Genomic DNA, 26,444 nt, shown 5'->3' on the forward strand with positions numbered 1-26,444 from the left:
AACCTAATGCTCCATATCCTTTGTAAAGGTCTTATTTGCATCTAATGTACAGACGATTAGGGTATACTAGGACATAACACCTTATGGGTCTAGTTTGAGTGGTGGACCAGAATACCATCAGAACTAGCTTGAAACTTTAGGTCGAGGTAATGTTGAGTTTTCCTAAGATCATTCATCTTAAAGTCCGACTTTAGGTGCGAGTCAGTTTTCTCAACTCTAGCAATTTCAGATTTTGTACATGCAGGGGCATATATCCCTAACTGATCAAATACTCACTTAAATAAGTATACCACATCCGCCTAAATAGTTCTGCATTTGTAAAGTGAAGGCCTCATCAAAACCGAGAGGGTGTTCTTATGGTCTATAACTATTTGAATCAATACATGTAAGTTATTTGGAAACTCCATGTAAGTTTCGTATCAGGATCCCAGAGATACCACAACCATGTTTGTAATGTTGCATCAATCACAGGCCATATGAGAGAAGCATTAGGCCACAAGACTTCATTCGCACTATTTCATTCATCTCATTCGTCATAGATTGATTCTTCTAGTTGACCAATTAGTTCTATGTTGACATTAATCAACAGAACGCAGTTCGTTATCGTCCCTTTTCTTTTATGTCTGTCGTTACCATATAAATGAAACGTCATCTATGATAATCTTATTCCAATTCCATATCTCATCTAAACTAGTATTCTGGACTAAGAACTTCAGGTCTCGGGAGTAATCCGGATTTAATCTTATGAGATGAAAACGATTAAGACAGCAATCGAGGGGTAGATTCGTTTGTGCCATGTTCCTTAACTTTTGGGGAAGTGAATCCTCGAACCGAGTGATTTGCCATGCTTCTAGCACATGACAGATTGATTAGCTAGCCGTCAATGTACAAAGGTTGACCACAGTAATGGTGTTCCTACTTTCGGGGACGAAGGTTAGTTGTACATTTGGTACATTCATCTTTGCAGGCACATTTGCAGCTAGTATATGTGATCTTGTCGTTTTTGCTAGATCATAGGAAATATATGGTTGTACTCTGATGATCTAGATTGGGATCAAGATGAGATATAGTGGGGACTTCCATAATAATTCGCGTCATTCTTATAGGAACGTTGACGTTCTTATCTCCCCCTAACAGCCAGAAGATTGTCTCATAAAAGTGGCAATCAGCAAAACGAGCGGTAAAGAGATCGTCTGTCAAAGGCTCTAAGTAATGAATATTAGAAGAAGAATCATAACCGACATGGATTTCCATCGTTCCCTTAGGACATTTTTTTTCTTTTTGTATGTGAGAGCGGCGCAGATGGCATATAGATCGCATAACCAAATATGTGCAGATGCGATATGTCGGGTTTGTATTTGGTAACCAACTGACATGCGCTTTATAAGGTAGGGTCACAATGGGCCTTAGGCAGACCAACATGGTTGCTTACAATATTGCATGGCCCCAAGTAGAGATCAGGAACTTGGTACGTATGTCCAACGATCGTGCAATCATTTGAATGCGTTTAACGAATGCTTCTGCTGGGTCGTTTTGGGTATGAACATGGGATACTTGATGTTCAACTTCAAAACCCAACTGACATGCAATATCCATCAAAAGTTTTTTATGTAAATTCTCCATCTTATTCAATCAAATAAATTTGATTAGATAATCAGGGTGGTGAGCCCTGAGTGTGGATGCAAATTTTTGCCTTCTCCTTCTTTGACAAAATTGCACCTACAAAACAATCAACACCTTTGGTCAAGGCCAAGAGCCTCACATACCCACGATGAATGGGGGGGGGCGCTTTGGCCGAAAAACCTCCGATGACAAAGTTAGAATTTAGAGAGAAAAATGTTTGGAGAGTTTTTGGGAGTTTTTGCAATAGTGTGTAGCCTCCCTTTTTAGAGAAAATGAGGTCTAATTTATAGAGCATGGCTGGCCTTCTTTGGGAGAGAGAGTAGTCGGCCTTTGGGTGTTTTTGGGGTGTAATGGGCGAGTTATTTGGCAATTAATGGATTAATTAGGTAATAAATCCATTAATTGGCCAATTAACTCAATTTATATGAAATGTTTTGAAGGTTATGGACTAAATACCTTGTAGGGAATATAAGATGAGGATGGATGAAATAATTTTGAATTTGTTACCTATTTTGGGCACTTTTTGGCTTGGTTAAGGAATGCTTGCCCGCTGCTCGCACGTAGAAAACCTGGTGTGCCTTGAGGGTAATTTTGTCTTTTTCACCCAAAAATCCACGTGTCGCCTCTTGATTATTTTTGGCTCCACAAATGCCCCCACACCTGCTGGGCTGCTCGTAAGAAATGGCAGCAGGTGTAGAGATCTTGCTCTAGGAAATTTAGGATTGCTTCCTATTTTGGCGTAGATTCCCTCTTTAATATGAAATTAGATCCTTCTTGGAAAGGGAAAGAAATTCCTCTCAAAGTCTATTTAAGTCCACCTTAAGTGGGTTGTTAAATGAACTTTGGAGAACGATTTATTCTACTTTACAAGAGAAAGAAAGCTTAGAGGATATTTGTTCCCCCTCCTCTAGCAATCTTCTACATCTTGCCCATGCAAAAGATCGTCTTTTGTTGTTTGCTTCATCTCTGCGCCGCACCGATGTAAAAAATTTAATTTTCCTTGTATTCTTCTTGGATAATGTTGTTGTGGTGCAGCCGTCGGGGTGGTGCGGCACGTCAGCTGGTAGGGGTCAAGAGTAAGCTTGGCATGGGATAAGGAGGTGGTGTGGCAGTGGTCATTGCTTATGCTGTTCAGCTTGATTGAAGTCAAGGATTGGCTCAGCATGGGCTAAGGAAATGGCGTGGCATGGGTTACGGTTTGGGCTGCCTGTCAAAAATAAGGAAACTACTTGAGTTTGATTTCTCTGTTACCTGAAGCAGTTAAGGATAAAACTGCCAATATCGGAACTGCTGAAGATGAAGTGTTAGATGAGTGAATTGTTGAGTGAAAAAAGTAGTTGCTGCCCCTTGACCATTTTGCTACTCGATCTTTAAGCGTTTAATCCTTTGTGCTATGTGGCTTTGTCGCACTAAAGACCTTACCCATATGGGTGTCGGGGATTTAGTTTCCCTCTTGTACTAGAGAGCAATTAGTTTATCCTCTTGCATTGGAGAGCAAACCCATATGGGTGTTGGGGAATTGGTTTACCCTCTCGTACTAGAGAGCAATTAATTTATCCTCTCGCGCTGGAGAGCAGACCCATATAGGTGTCAGGGAATTGGTTTACCCTCTCGCACTGGAGAACAATTAGCTTATCTTTTCGAGCTAGAGAACAGACCCTTTTGGGTGTCAAAGAATTGGTTTACCCTCTCCCACCGAAGAGCAATTAGTTTATCCTCTCGCGCTGAAGAGCTGACCCTTTTGGGTGTCGGGGAATTGGTTTACCCTCTCACACTGGAGAGCAATTAGTTTATCCTCTCGCACTTGAGAGCATGGAAATCATTGTCGTAAATGCAGCTAAGGAAAACTAGATGCTGGGACAATCGAAATAATCCTTTGCCTGCCCCCGGTTCTTGGTAATTGGGTTGCTGTATCCTTCTAGTACTCGTCTGCCCCCAACGTGCCATTAGGCTGAGCTGCTACATTTTTCGGAACATAAGTAGTTTTTATATCTAGCAATCTATATGGGGTAGTCCCATCTACATGATCTTGTCATTGAAAGATGACTCGCTTATGTTGGTTTTGTCTCATCGGAGCACCTTGTCAATAGCTTCGTTGCGCGGGAAATTGCGCAATCGCTCGGTCAGAAGCCTTTCTACTTCTTCCTGAATTTGCCTTTGTTGGGGGTAATAGAGCTCTCGGCTGCCCTTGATTGTGACCTACTGGTCTAGGCTGTTATTCCGCGTGTTTGGCTCGTCTATGCTATGGCTGCGGTAGGTGTGGTATGTTTCTAGCAGGCGAGCAGGTAACTCGTAAGTTGCTAGTTGAACTTGATCCTGATTGAGTGACTGCTTCTCTCCATCCGCTGTGCTGCCTACTCCGATATGAGGTGGATGACGTTCTTTGCGGGCCTTGCTGCGAATGAGCACTTCGCTTAGAAGGTTGCTCATGTTGATTATTAGAGTATGGCCCCAATTATGAGTGTATATTTGTCTGTGCGCCTAATTGAGAGTGCATGCTCCTCTACGTGCTAAAACAGGAGTATACACAATCTCAAGGGTCCAGTAGGGAGTGTACTCCGTTAAAACGCTCAGTTCATGACTGGTCAAGTGGCTGCTTGCTTGGACACTGATGAAGAGGTTCATCTGCCCTTGTCCTTCTTCGCGACACCTCGTCCGGGGCACGTTGGATCTCGATGCGTTGCAAGAGTTGGTTAACCAAGGTTGTCTATTGTGCAAGGGCGCTCGTCAACTTTGTGACTTGTTAAGACAAGTGTTGTTCGCCATTTGGTTTGGAAGAGCTTGGAAGGAAAATGCCTCCTTGAGCAGTGGAAGTGTGGTAGGCTCCAGGCACGAGATTTGATTTGGAAAATGTCAAAACTGCGGAAAAACGTGGTGAAAATACCCCAGGCTTGATGGTTGGTCCAAATGGTTGAGATTGTCTTGGGCTGATTTAGGCTGCTTGGAATGCCACGGGAGCAGGCTGGGCCATGAGAGTGGGCTGCTCGGCTGGAGCAGGCTAGGCCATAAGAGCAGGTTGGGCCATGAGAGCAGGTTGGGTCACGAGGGCAGGCTGGGCCACGGGAGCAGGCTGGGCCTTTAAAGCAGGTTGCTCAGAGCATGATGCTCCCGAATGCGAGGCTTGGGCTCGGCTTGGCAACGATTGGGCTCGCGTTGGGCATGGAGTGACATGGCTCAGGCCGTGGTGGTGGAGCAATGGACCTCGCTGTGGGATATTACCGTGGTGGCCACCGCGGTGGTTGCCATAGTGGAGCCTTGTGGTGGTGGTGTTACTCCCCCTAAGATTACATTTAGTCTCGTGGATCGCCGTGGTCCCATTTCTTGAATATTGGAATTTTTAGTTGTGGAATTTTCTAAATTTGTAACCATTGTACTTATCTTTTACGTTTTATCAAAGAATTTTTGCAAATAAAAAATTCTAATAATAAGAACATATGAGAAATCTACAAATGGACTAGAAAATAGAAAACCTTGAAAGCGAGGGTCTTCTACGAGTGTGGGACTCAACTCTTAATGAAAGCACCAATTTGTGGATGCAAATTTTCGCCTTCTCCTTCTTTGACAACATTGCACTTGCAAAACAATCAACACTTTTGGTCAAGGCCAATAGCCTCACGGGCCAACGATGAATGGGGACGGGGGCTTTGGCCTAAGAACCTCTGATGCCAAAGTTAGAATTTAGAGAGAAAAGTGTTTGGAGAGTTTTTGGGAGTTTTTGCAAGAGTGTGTACCTCCTTTTTTAGACAAAATGGGGTCCAATTTACAGAGCATGGCTGGCCCTCATTGGGAGAGAGAGTGGCTGGCCTTTGGGTGTTTTTTGGGGTGTAATGGGTGAGTTATTTGGCAATTAATGGATTAATTAGGTAATAAATCCATTAATTGGCCAATTAACTCAATGTATATGGAATGTTTTGAAGGTTATGGAGTAAATACCTTGTAGGGAATATAAGATGAGGATGAATGAAATAATTTTGAATTTGTTACCTATTTTGGGCACTTTTGGCTTGGTTGAGGGATGCTTGCCCGCTGCTCGCATATAGAAAACCTGGTGTGCCTCGAGGGTAATTTTGTCCTTTTAACCCAAAAATCCACGTGTCGCCTCTTGATTGTTTTTGGCTCCACACTAAGCTTGTTAATCTAAGCCACCAGTGTGGAGAAGGTAGCTTGTAGACAACAACTACATGTGTGACCAATGTGTAGTAGCATCAACCAATACTATAAAGTATCTAAATGGTCTGTAAGGTGGTTGAATCAATCCATAAATGTCCCCTTGAATCCTTTGTAGAAAAGATAGAGGGTGCTAAGGCATGGTATACTTCTAGGTATGATGTCTTTACTTCTAGTAAGAGGATGCCCAAAATGGCACATCACGGATCATCTTAGATATCCCAAATGTACATCTATAGTGAAAATTCCTTTGGAATCTCAGGTTTCTGGTTGGCCACATCGTGGGCCGAAATGGGTGTAATCCACTCGTTAAGCATTCCATTTTCTCTAGAATACTCTTCTGGCTATATTCGTAGGAAGTGAAATATGGTAATATGCGAAGGAATACTATTCCTTATTCTTGAAGTTTTAGGTCTTCGGTGCTAAGAATCATGCTTTGTGCATGATACCACCTTTTGGCAGACCTTGATTCTATCATATGTTGTAAAACAAACTCGAAATGAGATTGTGAAAAAGAGACAGACATACCCAAACTTGGTTCAGTAAGCTCTAACTGAAGCTGGAATAGTTTGTTCGGTAGGCCTCTGCCGAAGTAGGTGCACCTATGCCAAAGCAGAGCATACCTTTCGGTGCAACCTTGCTGAAGCATGGCATCTCCATTCTGTAGACTTCAGCTGAAACTAGTCTATACCGTTTGGTACTTCCCTATGCCGAATTGTTGCGGTACCTTTCTCTCACAAGTGTGGTAGTAATTAGATCCAAGAATTTAGCAACTTTCGCTCTCTATATTGCTACTTTAGGAGCAATTTGGAGACATGGAAGGACGAGAAAGATTTTCGTCTAGTTGAAATTCGATCGGATATAAACTTCAGCATTGTACCTATTCATAGACATAAAGGTTTCAATCATGTTTTGCTTTGGGCAAGAATTCATCTTTGCATGATTTGGAATTGTCTATAGTGAGTTAAAGAGCCATGGAGTCCTTAGCAGTGAGGTACTTCCATTTGATATGCTTTAGGCATAAGTCTTCAAATGAAGATCATGGAGGAGGCTTGTTAAGTTCTTCCACAGTATAACTGGCTACAATGATTTCGCAACTAGTCTTAGTTTACCGGGGTGTCACATCTTGTATCTATATAAAGTAGTTTCTTGTTTGAAACTTATAAATTAGTGAAATTGAACTTGTTATGGTTCGACAATACACTGAATGGTGGAAATAAGAATGTGATTGGTGTTTTAGGAAATAAAATTTCCATAAACATCAACGTTAGAACATTCAAGTTCTAGGACATGGTTTGGTTTAAACGGATTTAAGCATGGAGAACTTCGAGTCTCAACATGAGTGTTGTGCATTAAGAAACTTCAAGTTTCTATGACACTTTTCCAAAATTTTGAGTTTATGAACTTCAAGTTCATAGTTCCTACAAACAAGCGCAATATATACAAGGCAAGAATTTATAGCAAGAATATATAGTGATTTAATTAATTATTGGTCTTCAGGCCAATGAGAAGAATTGGGAGAAAAATATAAACCCAGTAGTGCCAAACAAGAATGTAGGCGATTAAAATTTGGTGGTCTAAAAATGTGCCTTGAGGCCCATTCCCAAATATAGGCTAGACAATAGGTGGTATGAGCCAAGAAGGAAGATAGTAGGTTTTCCATGCATTGCTGGGCTGCTGCAGGCAGGCTCAAGGCACGGGTGGAACAAAAGGCTCAAAATTGGGGGCATTGATCCTGTGTGATGTAGTGTAGGGTAAAACGAAGGCCTACTTTAGGGGCACAATCCAGTGTGATGTGCCACATGAGAGCACCATACACGCGGGTCGAGCAAAACAGCTGCACTGGGTCGCTGCAAGCGAGCCCAAGAGGAAAGAAAAAAAATCTTCTTTACTACAGGCCGAGTTACCAAGGCCCAATTAGCGTGTGAGTGGACTAAGGAAACATCCCAGCCGCTGTTGGGTGTGCTTGTCGGAGAAGAACGTCGATGCCGCCGCTTCAGGAGGCTATGTTTTTAATCGGGAAAACTAGGGGAGAGTTTGTGATTCAATGACGACCACGATGGTGAACGAAAGTTGATGTTTAAAATCAAGAACCCTAGAAAAATCAAATCGGCATTTCGAAAAAAAAAACCCGATGAGATTCAAATGAATCTTAGCTTAAAATCCGTCAGGGACAATCTTCAGGTCGTCGGAGACGTTGACCCATAGTGGTAGTGTGGCTGCAGGCCAGACTTGGTCGTGGTTTTGGTGAGGCGACGCCATTCATGGTGTCAGGTCTGGGTACATGCCTAAAGCATTTACTCCGTGGCTTGGCTCACGAGTTAGCTCGGCTCCAGCGGCTCAGGCTACTAGCCTGGCATGTTGGGCTAAGCAGCTCGCTCAGTGAAAGGGGTTTCTAACGAAACCCTAATATATATATATATATATATATATATATATATATATATATTATTTTTCATTATCATTTTTTTATTCAATTATGCATATAATTTAATACTGATCTATACATAATTTCATGCAATAGCAATTCAAATAATGTTCACAATATTATGGATATAATGCATACACAATTTATGTAGAATCTAAAATTCAAAAAACATAAAGTTGGGTCATGCATTATGGTGAGTGTCTATGCTATCAAGGCTGCAAAAATATCGAGATGAAAACCGTTGTTTTGGAAAAACTCAATTGCGTGATGATATTGATGAACTGGTTTGATGCAGAAACTTATTTCTTCAATTTCGGCTTTCCATCTCCGAAGCTTGTATCACGTTCAAGAAAAAAAAAATGTAAATTGAATCAATAAAAGTATATGAATTCAATAAAGTCAAAATTTAATCAATGAAAAATAATTAAAACGCAATACTCTCCTGATTGAAGATGAATAAATTCTCTTTAGCACATCGTGAAGAGTGTGCTGATAATGTGTTGTGGCCTATATTTAACTAAGAGGTACGGCAAAGGGAAGATAGCAAGATGGAGAATAGGCTTGAGGAATTGTGTGTCAATTCCTCAGTTCTTGTGCCCTTATTTATAGTAATAAGGAGAAGAGAAACTTGCTCTCCAAGTAATACAAAGTCTATTAGGAAAGATCTTTTAGATCCCAAAGGATTCCTAATCTATCTTTACTTAGGATTTACACAATCACAATATGTATTAGAACATATGTCACAGCATTGTTTTATTTTTTTATGAATTCATTTTTCTTTGGACACCCATTTTTTATTTTCTTTGAACACCTATTTTTCTTGTACTAATAGAAAGCACTGGTTATGGATTGGTTGTAGATAAGATGATTATATCTATATCAAACTGAAATTTTAAAACTCGGCTTAGCATTTGGATTTCAATTTGTCTCTTAATTATATACTATATGAAAACCAATAAATTGAATAAGAAATGAAAGTTAAGAAACAAAAAGTAGGACGATGTTAGAAGATCCAGATTATGAACATCAATTGGTTTTGGCAGTGAAGTTCATGGTGGAGGCAGCGATGGGGTTTTATGTGTCGGCCGTGAAAAAATGGGTGATTTTGATTGTGGAGGTGCTCGTTTTGATGAAGGGAGGGTGGTGGTGACTAATGGTTATGTTGCTTAGTTGTTGTTTCTTGATTGGAAAAAGCGCTGTCGTCGGAGATGGCTTGGTTGGCAGGAGACGGTGAAGGATGATATTGAAGAGAAAAAATAATTGTTTTCCTTAAGAACCCACTAAGCCATGTATGGTATAAGAGTATTTTTCTTTTAAATAAATTGATGGGTGACTAGAAACGAAATTTGAGTGTACAAAGAACCACTCTTGAAGAATCACTTGGGATTTGTATAATCGTACAGATAGTGGTGATAGCAATGCCGATGGTGGGTGGTGGTGATAAAGCAAGGTGTAAGTTGTGGACACAGCTGATTTGACAAAATTTCACCTACAAGAGAAAAAACAATGTTAGCCTAATTGGCGAGCACACTAAAAAAGGGGGAGGTGTCTATCAAGGGGCCTTTGATGAATAAGTCAAAAAAGTAGTTTGACGCGCTAGACGACTAAGAGGGGTCTCTAAAATGTCTACTTTTTGCCACCTTTGGGCGGAGTATGGCCCAATGGCAAGACATATCATAGGCCTGAAGCCCCTGTGGTACATTGGTAGCCTGAAGGCCTATTACCCACGGTGCAGACATATGTGAATTCCCTTGAGGTAATTTATTGTCTGCTTACAACCTCAAGGGTAAAATCATCGTAGTGAGCATATAGTTCACTTATCATTCTCCTATTAGATGTAGTTAACTTATGTTTCCACATAGGTGATAGCAGTGATGGTGGATGGTGATGATTGTAGTAGCGGTAATGATGATGGTAGGTGGAGGTGGCAGAAATAATGATGGTGGGTTGCAGTGGCGACAATTATAACGGTAGCTTGTAGGTGGCGGCGGTGACGACGGTGATTATGGTAGCTTGTAGGTTGTGGTGGTGGCATGGACGATGATGCTTATAGGTGGTGGCGGCGGTAGTGATGGTGAGTGGTGGCAGTGACGTTGGTGATCATGATGCATGAAGTTGGAGGTATTGAGGGTGATGATGATAGTGGATGGTGGTAGTAGCGGTGGTGATATTGGTAGGTGATGGTGGTGGCAATAGTAATGGTGACGATGGTAAGTGGTGGCAACTGTGGTGGGAGTGTCATTAATGGTCACTCATGGTGGAGTTTTTTATTTTTTGATTTATTTTTAAAGTCACTCAAGGAAATTTGGAAATTACAACTAAAATTCCAAGTTGAGAGTTGGAAGTCTAAAATTCCAAGTTTTTTTCATGCGGAAATTTTAAATTTTATGTTTATGAATCCAAACATGAGATTTAGTGCATGTCAATTTATAAACTTTGACTTGTTTTTTTAATTCCAAATTTATTTCTTTCATCTCCGTTTGTTAATCTTTCATTGATCAAACAAAATAAAAGATAATATGTTAAGAGAGGCGAGCAAGTGTCAAATGAGTTTCTAAAAGAAAAATTGTTAGCATTTGTCACATTTACATCATCATCGTGTACCTTAAAATTAAGAAATTATCGATTATTTTAACAACAACAAAATCTAGTATCCATCCCATAGATATACACTGCCTCGAATATAAGTGAGATAGTGTGTGCATATACTTTCTCTTTTCTTAATCAAATTTTAACCCTATTATAATCACCGTCTCTTGCAACTTTCCGTCCTTTTCTCTATTCAGACCCCTAATGCAACCACCTTCTCTCTCTTTTACAAATCACACGACCAAGCCTCATTCTACATTTCCAAAATTGCATCCTCATACGCCATTTTCAAACTCAAGGCAACCCAATCCCAATCCCACCCCCTCCAACCCCAATTCCTTCTTTTGGTCTCCCATTTTATTTTAAAATTTTAAATAATTGTTTCATTAGTAAAATGTTTTGAAGAAAATAAGTACTTGAAGGAATTGTGATAGTTGAAGAGAGATGGTGAACAAAGAAGAGAATCATATTTTCCTTTTCTTTTTTTGGTCCTTAGATATCATTTTACAAGCGGGTAAAATTGGTATCGAGTTTTTATTAAAAAATGAGCACAAAGATAAAACAATGAGGTGGTTTGACGAGCACTAGTTAGATAATCGGGAGCATTTTTGCTCACCTCCATAACTATGGTGAATGCTCACCATACACCTCATAATTTTCCACGTGTCCTTTCACTGAACCTTGGTCATTTTTTTTTTTTTTCACAAAATTGAAAAATGAACATTTCATATGAAAGATAACCACAGTTATGTGAAATGACACGTGGTAAATAATGAGGTGTATAATAAGTATACACTATAATTTATAATGATAAGCAAAAATTCACCCTAGATATATATATATATATATATATATATATATATATTGAAAACAAAAATTCACCATAGATAGTTCTTTTCTTTTTAAAAAATGAGGACAACTGGTGGCAAAACACGGTTATCCATCTATTCCAGGAGCCGGGAAGACTCACAGAGGCATTTCAGCCTCTTTCCTAGCCACAGTTAAGCAAACTTATTAGGTTAGAGTTTCGAACCCGAACCTTCCTATTTTTTCGTATTTTAAGAACCGAAATTTACGTTCTTACCACTGTGCCAGTTGTTATGGCTCACCATGGATAGTTAGATAGCCACGGTCCGCGAGGGGCCACTGGGGATAAACAAATTGGTGGTGCATACCGCAAACCCTAGTTTAATATTGTTTATTTATTTATTTATTTATTTATTTATTTATTAATTTTGACACAACATGTGTGGACGTTTGACATAAGACATTTAGCTACCACCGCCTTGTCATACAAATCTAGAACCTGTTATGTCACCCAATTAACAACCCACAATTTTAAATATAATCTTCGCAGTAATCTTGGGAGGTAATTAGTTGCGTGCTATGACCTTCAATGAACTTAATTTGATAGAATGACGCAATAAGATAATGATGAAATTAGTGCTATCACTATTAATTATCGAACACACCTCCAAGAATATAGTCCATATAAACCCACCTGGAATTCTGTTTCACAAGTCATACATGTCGGTAAGTCGGTCCCTCAGCCTATGCCTAAGTTTAAGTTGTCACGTTTATATGGTCAAAAGAGTTGAAATCTTTACTATTAAAGAACGACAATATCCGATCACTGATTTTAGATAAAAAAAACGATGTATTCTAAAATACTTGGCACTACAGCAATATGGTTTGTAGTCAAAATCTCGATCAAACCTTGTTTCTTAGGTCATCCATCACCTACTGTAACTTTACCTTTTCTAATGAAAATGTTTTGACCCAAAAAAAAAAAAAAAAAAAAATTGAAAAGTCCACTGGCCACGAGAACAGTAGTATATGAAAAGGTCTTTTCATTGGAGGGTCCGAACTTTTGCTAAATTGCATTTGTGTCTCAAAATATAAACGACTAATGTGAGCTGCCTATAAAGGGTTAACGGGTCTAGTGGGAAGAGAGTTTCAGAGTAGGAAGAGCTGAGGATTTAAAATATATCGAGTTTGTGTTCTCTGAGTTGGCCAAAACATGAAGTTCTCCATCTCTTGCCTTCTGCTAATTCTGTCGTCCCTTCTCCTGGTAAGCATTTTTCATATCAATCGAATTCGTTCGTCAAATTTTAAACTAATATTACAAAGTTGATTTAATTATCAACTAATTAATCATTTTTTTTCATGGAACTTATGTAGTTGTCCCAGAACAGCTATGCAAGAAAAGACTCTGGAGGCTACTGGAAGAGTGTGATGAATGACCAGCCCATGCCAGAAGCCATTAAGGGCCTGTTTGTTCATCACGAACAAGAAGATCCAGTGCCGTCGAAAGAAAAGAGCCATTTTGTTAGGGACTTTGACATGAGGCCTAATGTTATAATATACCATGGCGCTCATCATCATCATCAGGATCAGCCTGCAGAAAAGAAGCCCTTTTTCCAGGAAACATCTTACATACAGACAGTCAACCATGGCTGAATCAGATTTAGGATGATGATGATGTTCATGTGTCATCTATATATTAGACCAAGTTTGAAATAAAAATAGATGATCTCTCTCTCTCTCTCTCTCTCTCTCTCTCTCTCTCCCCTTTGTATTATATATACATATATCAGTAGCGTTGAATTTCGATAACTTTTTGTGTATCAGTTGTGCTTGGAATTTCTCCGGTTAAAATTAAGATCATGTGCTTTTAGCCATCTTGCCAAGGCATCCAGTAATTTTGTGAAGCATGCATAATTAAGAGCGGAAACCACTGCTTGTAATTTTGGCTGTTAATATTATGGATTGGAGAAGTCACATCTAGTGGAAATTTTGGCTTTTCCATATATCAGATCAAGAAGGTTGAGATTTCAAGAATCTATCAATTATAGACCTTTTCTTTGTTTTATCAAGAAGGCTAGCCGTTTGTGGCAGATAATTAAGCTATTATTTTAGTCAAATACTTAGAAGCAAGGCATGATGTGCTCCCAGTTGAAATATTGTTCATTTATGACAGATACCGACGGTATAATAAGTAGCTCAAATACTATTTTAGAGAATCACTGGACTTCAAAACTATAAAATTCCCAAAAATGGTTCAACAAAACACTTCGTATAAGTTTTATACAAAAACACTTCATATAATTATAAGTTTTATACTAAAACACTTCAAGAGCTCAACAAAAAAAACCAAAACAAAACAAAACATTTCATATAATTGACTTGTCACGCTTCTTTCATTGATTATTAGTCGTGAATATTTCCGCCGTTATCAAATTAGTTGGTTTTCTGCTTCTAAACTATAAACTATTAGATATAAAGTGTTTTGTTCAAAGTTTACATGTGAAATGCCCTAAAAAAATTTATGATAAAATTCACTTCGATGGGAAGGTGTGATCAGCAAATATCTCTGATTTAAGATGGAAATTAATGTTATCAAGAGTTTAAAATGTAATTTTTGACGGAAACTAATTAAGATTTTGTAGAGAGAATAAGCTTTTAAATGATACTAAAAAAACAAATTAAGTCATGAATAAGTTGAAGAGCTTTAAGAAAGTATTAGAGAGGAAAGTGTGGGATTAAGTTGAAGGGTTGATGGAAGCTAACTCTTAATTATGATGATGCCTCTAAAAAACAAAGTCAAGGATAATTAGCACTAGTCTAAAAATCACTGCCTAGGGCCTAGGCATTAGGTGGCTGGTCACTGCCCCGATTAATCCCTAGGCATTTGAAAATTAAAAAAAGGTGCCTAGACCTGCTTTGACAGCCACCTAGACAGCATAGGTGCCCGCTAGCGCGCCCAGACCTGCTTAGACACCCACCTGGATTACGACCCTCATTTAGTCCCCTACTGCCCGACTAACGCCTAGCAATTTTTAGAAACTTGATAATTAGTTAAAGGCCGGTTTGAGGGAGTAAGGGTGGGATTATGAAGGGTTAGAGAGGAAAGTAAGGGTGGGATTACTTGAAGGGTTTGATAGAAGCTAACTCTTAATATGAATGATGCCGTTCAGAAACAAAGTCAAAGATAAGTTGGAAGGGTTTGAGAGAAAGTGAAGGTGGGATTAATTGAAACTTGGGTTTAGTTCCAAAGGCACTGAACCATTCACTAGAATGGAGAAACTTTTACGGGGAGGATTTTTGCTCACTAGTCATTACTCTAAATTTTGGTGTGTGCTCACTATATACTTATTTACCTGTCAAGTGTCTTTTCACTTAACATTTATTAATTTTTCAAAATTGAAAAGGTAATATTTAATGTGAAAGTTAACTAGAGTTAGTTGAAATGACACATGACAAATGATTAGATGTATGGTGAGCATACAACATAATTATGGTGGAATACTCTAATTTTTATGTGTACTTGGAACACAAAATAGTATAATACGTGAAATAAATGGACGAAGGGAAGTAGTTCTTTCTTGCATGGTTGCCGTTTGCTCACGAGCACACAGCCTAAAATGCTGAGAAAATTATGCATGGTTTCCATTTGCGTACCATGCAACAGCCTCAAATATTGAAAATTCCCCCTTTACAGTAGAAGAACTCTTAAAACATTATTTATTTATCGTAGATTAATAGTTTTTATACATATTTTGATTCTTAAAGTGTTAAATTTTTCTAAACTGGTGATTTTTACGAAGAATGAAATCAGCAAATAATGTCACTTGGTGGAAATTCAACAAACTCCAAAGAAATATGATGCTCAAATAACATAACATTGTAGCATAACTTGTTGAGAAAAACCAACAGAGTCCTGCATTAAAATTTAAATATTACATTGAAGTGGATGTTGGAATCCACACAAAATTATCAGCAGGAAGTAAATGGCACACAGGGGAAGACCCTGGATTAATCTTGTTCGGGTAGGAAATCTCACTGGGAGGGGTCCCTGACTCGAGCACACATCTTCTCGAGGAGTTGGCACTTTGGTTGATCGTCAGGCTTCGGCTTGCTGAGATGCTACAAGAGGAGGACAAAGTTAGTTATGACAGGTGCCTTTGTGGGGCCTTAGGTGTAGGCCTTGAGGCTCACAATCCAAACTAACTGAGTGCTTAGGCGTGCCACTGCCATCTCAGTGTGGCAGATGTAGAATAAGTGTGTTTAAGCCGATTACTTGCGCCTCAAGTTATTATGACTTCTTGTTATCAAAGGATTGTCGTAAATGGGTTAAGTCTACATTAAGTTATTTTCTATGCCTTGAAATCAAGGACTTTTAATTAGTTATCTTGTATGGTTAAGAGGTGGAGGTTTATACCTGATCAAGTCATCAGTTTAAATCATATTTAGTCTTATTTCGACAGTAAAACCACTAAATAAACCAGATCTGAGAACTGATGGAACTTTGGTTCATCAAAAGACTGGAAATGACTTGAATATATACTGGTGAATACATCATAACACCAGATCTATTAACTTAAAGACAAAACAAAGAGAGTCGGGCAAGATTTCACCTTGTCAGGCAAGGTTCAGACATCTTGTGATATTTTCTCCTTGTAGTTACAAGGGGTTGGGTATTAAAGCACGACGAGTAGTGAACAAGTTTACACAAGAGAATCGATATTACAATATTTAGAAATGATAGCATAGCTTTTACACTAGACAAAATATGTCTTTTTAAGGGGGAGTCTAAGGCTAAAGGGTGCTGAATCTGGACAAAGCACAGCTTTCTGGGTATTTGCTTGACTGAGAGGCAAGTTGTATGTTTGTTTGTTTGATTGGTTGAGTGTCCTTGTCTCTGGGCCATCTTCCCCCTTTTATAGGCAAATTAACCCGACTGTACTGCTTCTGCTCTTGCCCGAAAGCAACTAAAGGGTAATGAGTCATCAGCATTTTTACATGTTTTGCCATTCAGAAAGTTCTTTTAGGCCAGGAGTAGGTGGATTTTCATCGGTTGTCACTTCTCTTGTAAACACCTAGCCTTTGCATTAAATGGGGAGCTGTCATATTGTCTCAAGATAGGCATCTGGGCTTGACGCTAGGCCTCGGGCAAAAATCTCCTTTATTGAGTTCTTTTGGGCTTTCTTCCCCTTGAAGTCCTTAAGTTAAATATTAACCCAAAGAAATCTTAAGCACATGAAATGAAGCATGATTAGGGCTCCACTGAGAAATGTCCATTTGGCAAACATCAATAGCTTCTACTTTATCTCCATCGTCACCACCCAATAAAACTCTTTGTAAACCTTGTTCTTGCTTTTTTGGCTATGGTGATAGAAAACTGCATAAGGTTAAGGCATGGTGTGACAAGCTTCCATCTTTGGAGCTACAATCTCTTCCAAAATTGTATAGTTTTGGAATAAGGTAGTTGAATTGGTGAGATGAGTTATGGCTATAACATTGAAAGGGTTGTAGAATAAGAGAATAATCTCTGTAATATATTATCAACTTGGGTTACATCTTTATACAATGACTCTGCCAATATGATCCTAAACTATTGCCTACAAACAAGGCTAATCAAAGACTAAACAAGAAAGAATAATTACATTATTAATTTACAATATTGACTAATCAATTTAAGATATCTTCCCTAACACTCTCTCTCAAGTTGGAGTGTATGTTAATGACACCTAACTTGCTAAGTAATGTTTTGAACTGTGACGAACTCAATGACTTGGGGAATATATCAACTGGTTGATCACTTTTTCGTATGTAAGTTGTATGTATCATTCATCCTTGAACCATCTCTCACACTAGATGACAATTGATCTCTATATGCTTTGTTCGTTCATGAAAAACAAGATCTGAAGCTATGTGCAAGGCTGGTTGATTGCCGTAAAACAATGTGACTGGTTGTGGATGGCGCACTTTTAAATCCTTTAAGATATTCGTCAGCTATATGATTTCACAGCAGGTGGTGGCCATAGAATGGCATTTAGCCTCTATGCTAGAATGAGATATAGTAGTTTGTTTCTTAATTTTCCAAGAAATTGGTGCTTAACCAAGTAAAACACAATACCCTATTATTGACCTTTTGGTATCTCTACATCTAGCTCAATCGACATCATAAAATGCTTGTAACTGCGATGAACTTGTGGAAGGAAGAAAGATTCCTTGTCTAGGTGCCTATTTGATGTACTTGAAGACCTTGTGTGTAGCATCAAGATATGGTTGCCAAGGTTTCCCCATGAACTGACTTAGCACATGAATGGTATAGGCTAAGTTAAGGCCTTGTTATGGTGAAATATATTAGCTTGCCCACAAGCCATCTATATGAGGAGGGATCATTCAGCAACTTTCCTTCCGTTTGTGTGAGAGACAATTTTTTATCTACAGGGAATCATGAAGGCTTTACTCGTAGAAATCCAACATCGTCAAATATTTCTAGTGCATATTTTTGTTAACACACAGAGTGATTCCATGCTTTGATCGTGCAACTTCTATCCCTAAGAAATATTTGGGTTACCCCAACTCTTTTAGTTTGAAATGTTGAGAGAGAAAATGCTGAAAGAAAAAATTTGTCCTAGCTAAGAACAAGTGAGAATATTTGAATACATTAGCTAACAATTAACACTTTAAAGTAGGCATGCATTAAAAAACAATTCTAAAACCCATGACTTTCAAAGCCTAGTGAATGATGAACCACAAGACTCTTTAACAACATTAAAGAGAAGAAAGGTTTTTGAGATTCATTGCCCTTGAAGCTCATCCTTATTTACACAAGGGATTCATCCAAGTGGAGGGCTTTCAAGTTACCTCCTAGCTCCTTGGATCTTCCTTGTGATTTTGCTCCTTTTTTTATTCTCTTTTGCTCGTTGAGGATGTGAGGAAAGGAATTCCAAAAGTACCAAAAGTTTGGTACCCCTAAGTCTCTACACCACGGATGATTATGTGAAGATGAAATGGATTACGTAGAAGGAATTTGATGCTAGTGAATCCTCCTAGGTAGGCCGGCCTCTTTGTAGAGAGAAAGACAGAAAAAGTTTCACTCTTTGCCTCAAAGAAACCCTAAAAAGGGTAAAGCTATAAAGACGTTTTTATATCTCTTTCTTAGGTGAGTGGCAAACTTGCAATTAAGCAAAACTCACGACTTCCTTTCACTATGGCTGGCCACCTTAAGTGATTGGGCTATTTGCCCATTTTTGTTTTAGTTGTTATACAACTTAAACATAATGGGCCTAGTGGACCAAAACTCTTTTGGGCCCCGAAGCCCGAAACTAACTTAAAAGGCCCAATACGAATCTTTAGTATAATTAATTAACTAATTAATTAATCTTGACCATTCTCAATTAAACTATTTAATTGCTTATCCATCTTATTTATATTTCTTCACATTCATCCTTGATCGATGTACGATCCATTAGGTTCCATTTAGCAAGGCAGTGGGCAATTGTTACTCTTAACGATTGATTATGAATTGAAACCACATTTCAATTCTCCCTTTGATGAAGATTAGTGTTTGCTAATCTTTAAGGCTTCCACAAACCATGAGTGACACCTAGTAGTATATCATGGCTACCCAAGCTATGTAGAAGTGGTTGGAGAACCTATCCAGTTATAACTATAATGCAATACGGTCCTTCTCTAATATAATACTTATGATCACATTGTTGAAGTGATAGTTTGGTTCATGTCTACTATCCAATGTGATACTTCTCTATATAATTCAATTGAATATGATTTGGAACATTCTTCCTTAGTCATATTCATATGCTTTGACCAAAGACTCCCGAATCATATCTAAGAGTATTCTTCTTCGACCATGGAAGGTTAGAGATCCCTTATTATGCATTCAAATGCCTACATGACTAAGTAGCTTGACCCCAACAATGCCCCAGACACTTTCAATGGAATGCCTTTGACATAGTCAAAGATCAAGGACCTACCCATTAGACAACTATGATGCCTCAGGTCAAATGACTACTTTGCATATTGCAAATTATGAGCTCTTCCTTGACATGTACGTTTGAACTCTCTTTTGGTTGTTGTTCAGTGTACTCAATTACCCTTTTGAGCACCTATGTGTTTGCCTTAGTGTCCAACACTAAATGACTTGAGACTTATCATACTCACGCTTGGGTCAACATAACACATACTAACCTTAGCAGATTGTCAATACCCAATTGGCAATCCTATGGCTAGAAACGTTTTAGGAATGAACATAAGAGAAAAGTCTCGTTAATCTAACTTACTTAGATCACTTCTCTCCTAGACCGAATAATTCCTTGGATTCCCTTATTGTTTAAACATATGATACAATAAACAGTGATTAACAATAAGCTTTGCCCTTCATTAAACAAATAATAGTTTAACATAATGAGTATTTCGAAAGCTATTACATCAAATGAGTGCCTTTGTGGGTATATTTTCAACAGCTGCTTTGTCTCTTCAATTTCATGTAGATTATTCCCTGCCAATGTTACATCATCAACATAGACCAGCAAACCAATGATGTTGCCTTGACGACTTTAAACGAACAATGAATAGTGGGACCATGATTGGTGAAACCCAGCAACCTTAAGTACATTGGACAATTTGATGAACCATTGCCTCAAAGCTTGTTTTAAACAATAGAGGGATTTGCTCCACTTGCATACTCGAGTCTCCTCCTCTCGTTTAAAACCAAGAGGCATGGTTATGTAAACGTCCTTTTCTAGGTCACCATTTAAAAATGCATTGTTCATGTCAAGTTGATGGAGGTGGAATCTTTGCAAAGCCACAACACTTAGGAGCATGCAGACTGTAGTTAATTTAACCATCGGAGCAAATGTTTCTCTGTAATCACCACCTTCGATTTGACTGTAAGCCTTGGCAACTAGGCGCCTTGTACCTTTCGATGATTCCATCGGGTTTGAGCTTCACCTTATAGACCCATTTACATTCAATGAGACATTTGTGTAGTGGCAAAGTCATGAGTGTCCAGGCATGATTGGCCTGAAGGGCTGCCATTTCATGGTGCATGGCATCTCACCATTTTGGATCTCGGATAGCCTACAAAAATTTTGTGGCTTCTTTGATGAGGGTGAGATCAGTAGTATAGGCTTTATGGTGGGGGTGAGAGACAATCATATGATAAATAAGTAGAAAGAGGATGGGAAACACCTGATGATGACTAAACCACATTTGTTGAAGATGTGGGAGCAAGCCTTGACGGAAGAGGCCTCGACGTAAAAGTCTCACAAAAAGGGTGAAAGTTTTATAGGTTGTGTTCGACATCAGGTTGGAGGAGGTGTGGCTACTTGTTTAGGAGAAGGTGGTTGGGGCATTGGTGGGGAATGTGGGATCAAGGATGTATTTTCTAGAGATGGTGAAAATATGTTCATGGGTATGGTAGTTGAAGGTGTGGAAGAGGAGGGTGTAGTGTCTAGTGCAGGAATAATGAGGGAAGTTGATGGTTGATTAGGTGGGTCATTGGAGAGAGGGTTGGATGGGGAAACCATGGTAGATATTTCAAGGAAAGAATCCATATGAAACTATAGGTATCATGTGCAGCGAAAGTTTCTAAATTGTGGTAAGGGAATTGGTCTTCAAAGAAGGTGATGTCCCTTGAGACAAAAACCTTTTTCAGTGTGAGGTTGAATAACCTATGACCTTTTTGGCCATAAGGATAACCAAGAAAAATGCAACGCCGTGCACGGGGATCAAAATTTGAAGGTTTTTGTGCATGACTGGATCCAAAACACAGACAACAAAGACTCGTAAGTGGAAATAATTGGGTGCTTAGTGGAACAATTTTTCATATGGTGTTCTCCCTTGCAGAATGGGTGTAGGTGTTTGATTAATGAGATATGCTAAAGCAAGGATTTTAGTCCTCAAAAACGTGTTGGCATATTGACTTGGAAAAGCAAGGCTTGAGCAACATTGAGTAAATGCCGATGCTTACGTTCAGCAACACCATTTTGTTATGGTGTGGTGCTACAACTAGTTTGGTGGATGATTTCTTGTAGGGCATAAATAGTGTCAAGTTTAAACTCGAGACCATTATCACTTTGAACCATTTTGACTTTTGTGTTGAATTGTACTTTGACCATAGGGATAAATTGAACAATGAGCTGTTTTGTGTCAGATTTATGCTTCATCAAATAAATCCATGTGCTCCTAATGTGATCATTACAATGGTGAGAAAGTATTTTGCACCTGAAATAGAAGGAACTTGGTACCCACCTCAAATGTCAATATGTATAAATTCAAAACTTGATTTAGTGGATATTGAACTCAAATAAAATGGTGATCTCGTTTGCTTGGCCAATTGGAAAATTAAACCTTTATTGGAATCACAAGAGGTATTTTGAAAAAAGGAAAATAACAAGGAAACATAGGTGATGAATGCCCTAGGCATTGATGCCAAAAGTTGGGGTTTGGTGTTTGAATGGTATTGCATGTTCCTTTCTTCGGTGGATCGAGATATTATAGTCCTTCCCATTCAATTCCCGTCCCAATCATCTTCCCTGAGCATAGGTTCTGTATGACACAAAATTGTTTTAGGAAAATGGTAATGTAGAGAAAATCATAGGCTAGCGTGCTAATGGATATCAAATTTAACTTAAAAAATAGCACACACAAAACGTTATCAAGCACGAGGTTGGGGGAGAAAACCACTTGTCCAATGTGGTGACTGTGGCAAGGGAACCATTTGATAGTATCCAATAATTAACATGATCCCACCAGGCATAACTAGTGAGGTATCCAATATCGTATGCTTCCTCGTGTTCTTCATGAAGTAACTTCTCGTGCTTAGCCTGAAGCGTCGACATTTCCAAGACACACTTGTTTGGAGGTTTACTGTAGGCTTGTTTTCTCTATGATCGACCTTTTGGCGAAGATACTTAACTTTTTGTTGAAGAGTCATCCACACTATTCCTAAACGTTCCGCTCTGAATCCAATGCACTCTCTAACTCCTCATTCGAAACAGTCAAAGCCCAGTCTGCTTCAGCTATGGCTTGACGTTCCAACCTCAACTTATCTTTCATGTGCAGAAGGTCTTCTTTATAACCCTTCTCCTTTATTCCTCTAACCTAGCGACATCAATATACTAGAGTTATCTTTGCTTTATGGGCGTTCTTTAAGGTATGTTGCTCGGGCTGTACCTTCTTGAGCTCTTTTAGTTGAGACAACATCCACTACTTGACTAACAACCTCACCTTGATTTCCAAACCACATGTTCATTTGACTTCCCGGATTCAGCCTATTTGTTGAAACAAGGGCAGCTCCATCCACACGTTAGCTTGATAAGCATAAAGTATAAGGAAAAACAACCTCAACAACATATGCAAGCAGAAAAAGGGAAATATAGAAAGGAAAGTCACCTCATAACGATTTCTATAATATCGCATCAAGACATCTTCAAGGGATGTACAAACTTATTTGAAGCCAATGGGGACGATTATAGCTCCGAGGAGAGCACGAGCGAAGTCAGTATTTCGAAATCCGCTAGCATCGATAGAAAGGGCAACATGGTTAATAAGGGCCAGATCATGAGAGGAGGACATTTCATTCCCTCGACCACGTTAGAACAATTGGTAGAGGGTCGTTGTTTAAGGAAACGCAACAACGTGTATCTGCGATGGAATAACCAAAGCAGGGGCTAATATGGAAGAAAGAATGGTAGTTTCGCTTAATGAAGAAGAAGAAGCCTGTAGAAGTATCGAAGAAGTAAATTCGGGCTTAAGCTAGAATGACAGAAGCATCATTAGTCCTAAGGGCGGAGAAGATGAAGCTGATGGCTTACTCACCAAAGATAATAGGGGCAAACACTAGATATTGGGGCAAGAGTAAAAAAGGTTTGCCTCTTTCTCCTAAAAAGGGTCACTTCCTCATCTCCAAGACTCTCAACGTGGCGTACTGATTAGCAGTAGAGGTTATGGACGAACAACCCATGGTTGTGAAGAAGATCTGATAGGTTGTTTCTGTTTTTTCGAATCAGAAGATAAAGCAACATGTGACCTAGAAGAATAGATCTTTTTGTGAGCAACTTGGGCCTCAACCCACTCTTGCTCTGGTATGGGGAATCTCAAGCAGTGGTATATGGCCAGATCTTTTCCACAATTGGTGAAACATTCAGGCCAGAAGAGCCATTTCCAATTGCAGGTATACAAACCTCTACCAAGTGTCTTTTTGTTTTGAAAGAATGACAAGTGCAATTGATTCGACAAATCGAACGTATTCATTCTAAATTGACAATGGTAGAAAAGACAAATCGAGATATTAAAACTGAGGCAACAAGGAATCTTGCGAGGGTGAAACGCATGAAATACTTGAATGAAAGTTAACCAATAAGTAAATCTAAGGGCTACACCTACACCACTGAAGGGTTTAATTCTTTTAAGTTCTATGCTCAATGATACAGTCATTCATGATGTAACCGTAGAAGAGGTCCTTGCATTTGGTAAAGATTCACTAAATTAACTGTGTAAGAATGGTATAAGTGCATGTATTTTATGGGACCATGATTTTTCAGGGATGGAGTAGGGCTAATCTAAATACAATTACCTCAAAAGTCCTGTCATAAACTCATCAGCTCCGGGCGGAGCTGTATCAGATGGAGTAACGGTACCATCATCACTCTACTCTAGGGCATTAAGCAGAGTCCTAGCGACTATGCTTGGTGACCATCCTTGTTTGGCAAGACACGCCATTTGATCCTAATATATACCTAATCAGATCCTATAAGTCTTTGAGTTCCTACAATCTAGGAATTGGCGTACGCTGCATGTAAGCATAACTTCTAATAAGATACAATATCTACTTCTAGATATCCTCTAGGATTCTTCTGGCTTAGAATTAGGATTCTACCTAAAACGATCTCTCTTCCCAGGGTATAAATACACCAATCTAGGGTTCATCTATATTAATGCAATCTAAACACTTTAATTCTCTTGTCTACTACTTGAGTCTAAAATCATTCACATGAAGGAAATATTTGCAAAAAATAGTTCATTTGAGCAACATCTATGCATGCAATTAACAACTAAAAGGCAGAACCATGCTTATATGCACTCAAAAACAAAACTTTAGCCATGAAATTCAAGGCCTAGTGAGTGTGTTGAACCAAGACTCAACTCAAGAACAAAGTGAGTTGAAAAATATTATACCTTTGTTGATTCCTCTTTGCATAAGCAAAGGCTAATCACCCAAGAGATAGGGCCTTCATTCCTTACTTCTTAGCTCTATGGATTTCTTGGATGAGGATGGTAGAATGGATTCTCCAAGTTCCAAATATAGAGAACTTCTAAGTCTCCGCACCAAGGAGAGCATTGATGAAGAAATGAGTAACCTAGAGGAAGTAAGATTCCCAGCTAATTTCCTCTAAGTGGCCGGCCTCTTAGAAATAAAAAATGAGAGCTTGTGTTCTCTCCAATTTCCTTAAAGAAAACCCTAATGATGAAAATTTTATAAAGTCTTTTATATAGTCCCTTCAATTAAGTGACCAAAAAGAACCAAAACCCATTTCCTTCTCTATATGGCCCGCCTCCTTGTGCCTTTGGGCTGTTTGGGCCCTTTTGAGTTTTTAGTCACTAAGTTGTCATACAACTTATGTTAATGGGCTTAACATTCAAATCACATTGGGCCTTGAGGCCCAAAACTAACCCGAGGTCTATAACGAACTTATTCATCTGATTAATTAACATATTAATTAATCCTAGCCAAAATCAATTAAACCATTTAATTATCCTTACTCATCTCCGTGGTTTCTTCAATCTCTACCGTACTTGGTGTACGGTCCATTAGGTTCCTTTTAGCGAGACAGTGGGATATTAGAACTGTTCAAATCGATTGTGAATTGAAACTTAGTTTCAATTCTCCCTTTAGTGATCATACACCTTAGGGCTTCCACAAACCATGAGGGACAACTAGCAGTATTTCATGGCTACCCATTCTAATTAGAAGAGGTGGAGAACCTATTCAGTTTATGATTATAATGCAATACGGTCTTTCTTTAATACAATACTCTTGACGACATTGTTTGGTTTGATAGTTTATTCATGTTTACTATCCAATGTTATTCTCTTACTTTTATGATTACTTTGATATAGTCAAAGATCAAGGACCTAACCACAAGACAACTATGATGCCTTAGGTTAAAGAACTACTTTGCATTATCTCAACCATGAGTTCTCAAGTGACATAAGTATGATAACTCCTTGTTGATCTTGTTCAGTGGACTCATTCTCTATTGAAAACCTACATGCTTGTCTTTGTGTCAGTCACACCAATGACTTGAGGCCAGTCACTCTCCCTACGAGAAGACATAGCACGTACTGATCTTAACAGACTGTCAATGCCTAATTGGCAATCCTATAATCAAGAACGTTTAGAATATGTATAAGAAAGAGAATGGTCTCTTGAATCTAACTTCTTTAGATCACATTCTCCCAATTACATATTCCTTGAACTTATTGTTTAAGCATATAACATTTATATGAGAGGCTTAAAACAATAATCTTTGCCCTTTATATTAAACTAGATTAATTTAACATGTGACATGTCCGTAAAGTATCATTATATGATTGGTTTTAAGGCACATTTCCAACAATCTCCCACTTGCACTAGAGCCAATTAGCCTGATCATCAGTGATGATACCTCTTCTGAATTCATTTCAAAAAATGATTGAGTAGTAATCTCCCACTTGCACTAGAGCCAATTAGCCTGATCATCAGTGATGATACCTCTTCTGAATTCATTTCAAAAAATGATTGAGTAGTAAGCCTAGACAATGGATATCTATATGTTATCCA

General features: G+C 38.7%; 1 protein-coding gene across 1 annotated transcript; it reads left to right on the forward strand.

The window, feature by feature from the left end:
• Window positions 1-12,723: 12,723 nt before the first annotated feature.
• On the forward strand, window positions 12,724-13,354 carry LOC137726894 (organ-specific protein S2). Its single transcript, XM_068465845.1, has 2 exons — window positions 12,724-12,878; window positions 12,989-13,354. The coding sequence occupies exons 1-2, from the start codon at window positions 12,828-12,830 to the stop codon at window positions 13,265-13,267; spliced, it is 330 nt and encodes a 109-aa protein (XP_068321946.1). The 5' UTR covers window positions 12,724-12,827; the 3' UTR covers window positions 13,268-13,354.
• Window positions 13,355-26,444: the final 13,090 nt, after the last annotated feature.

The sequence above is a fragment of the Pyrus communis genome, chromosome 2 (assembly GCF_963583255.1).
Source record: "Pyrus communis chromosome 2, drPyrComm1.1, whole genome shotgun sequence".
NCBI classification, from domain to species: Eukaryota; Viridiplantae; Streptophyta; class Magnoliopsida; order Rosales; family Rosaceae; genus Pyrus; species Pyrus communis.

What these genes read in the sequence shown, in the direction of transcription:
- LOC137726894 (XM_068465845.1), top strand. Translation starts at nt 12,828, where the DNA reads ATGAAGTTCTCCATCTCTTGCCTTCTGCTAATTCTGTCGTCCCTTCTC. An exon ending in TTCTGTCGTCCCTTCTCCTG is followed by an intron (nt 12,879 to 12,988) that starts GTAAGCATTTTT and finishes GAACTTATGTAG; the next exon opens with TTGTCCCAGAACAGCTATGC.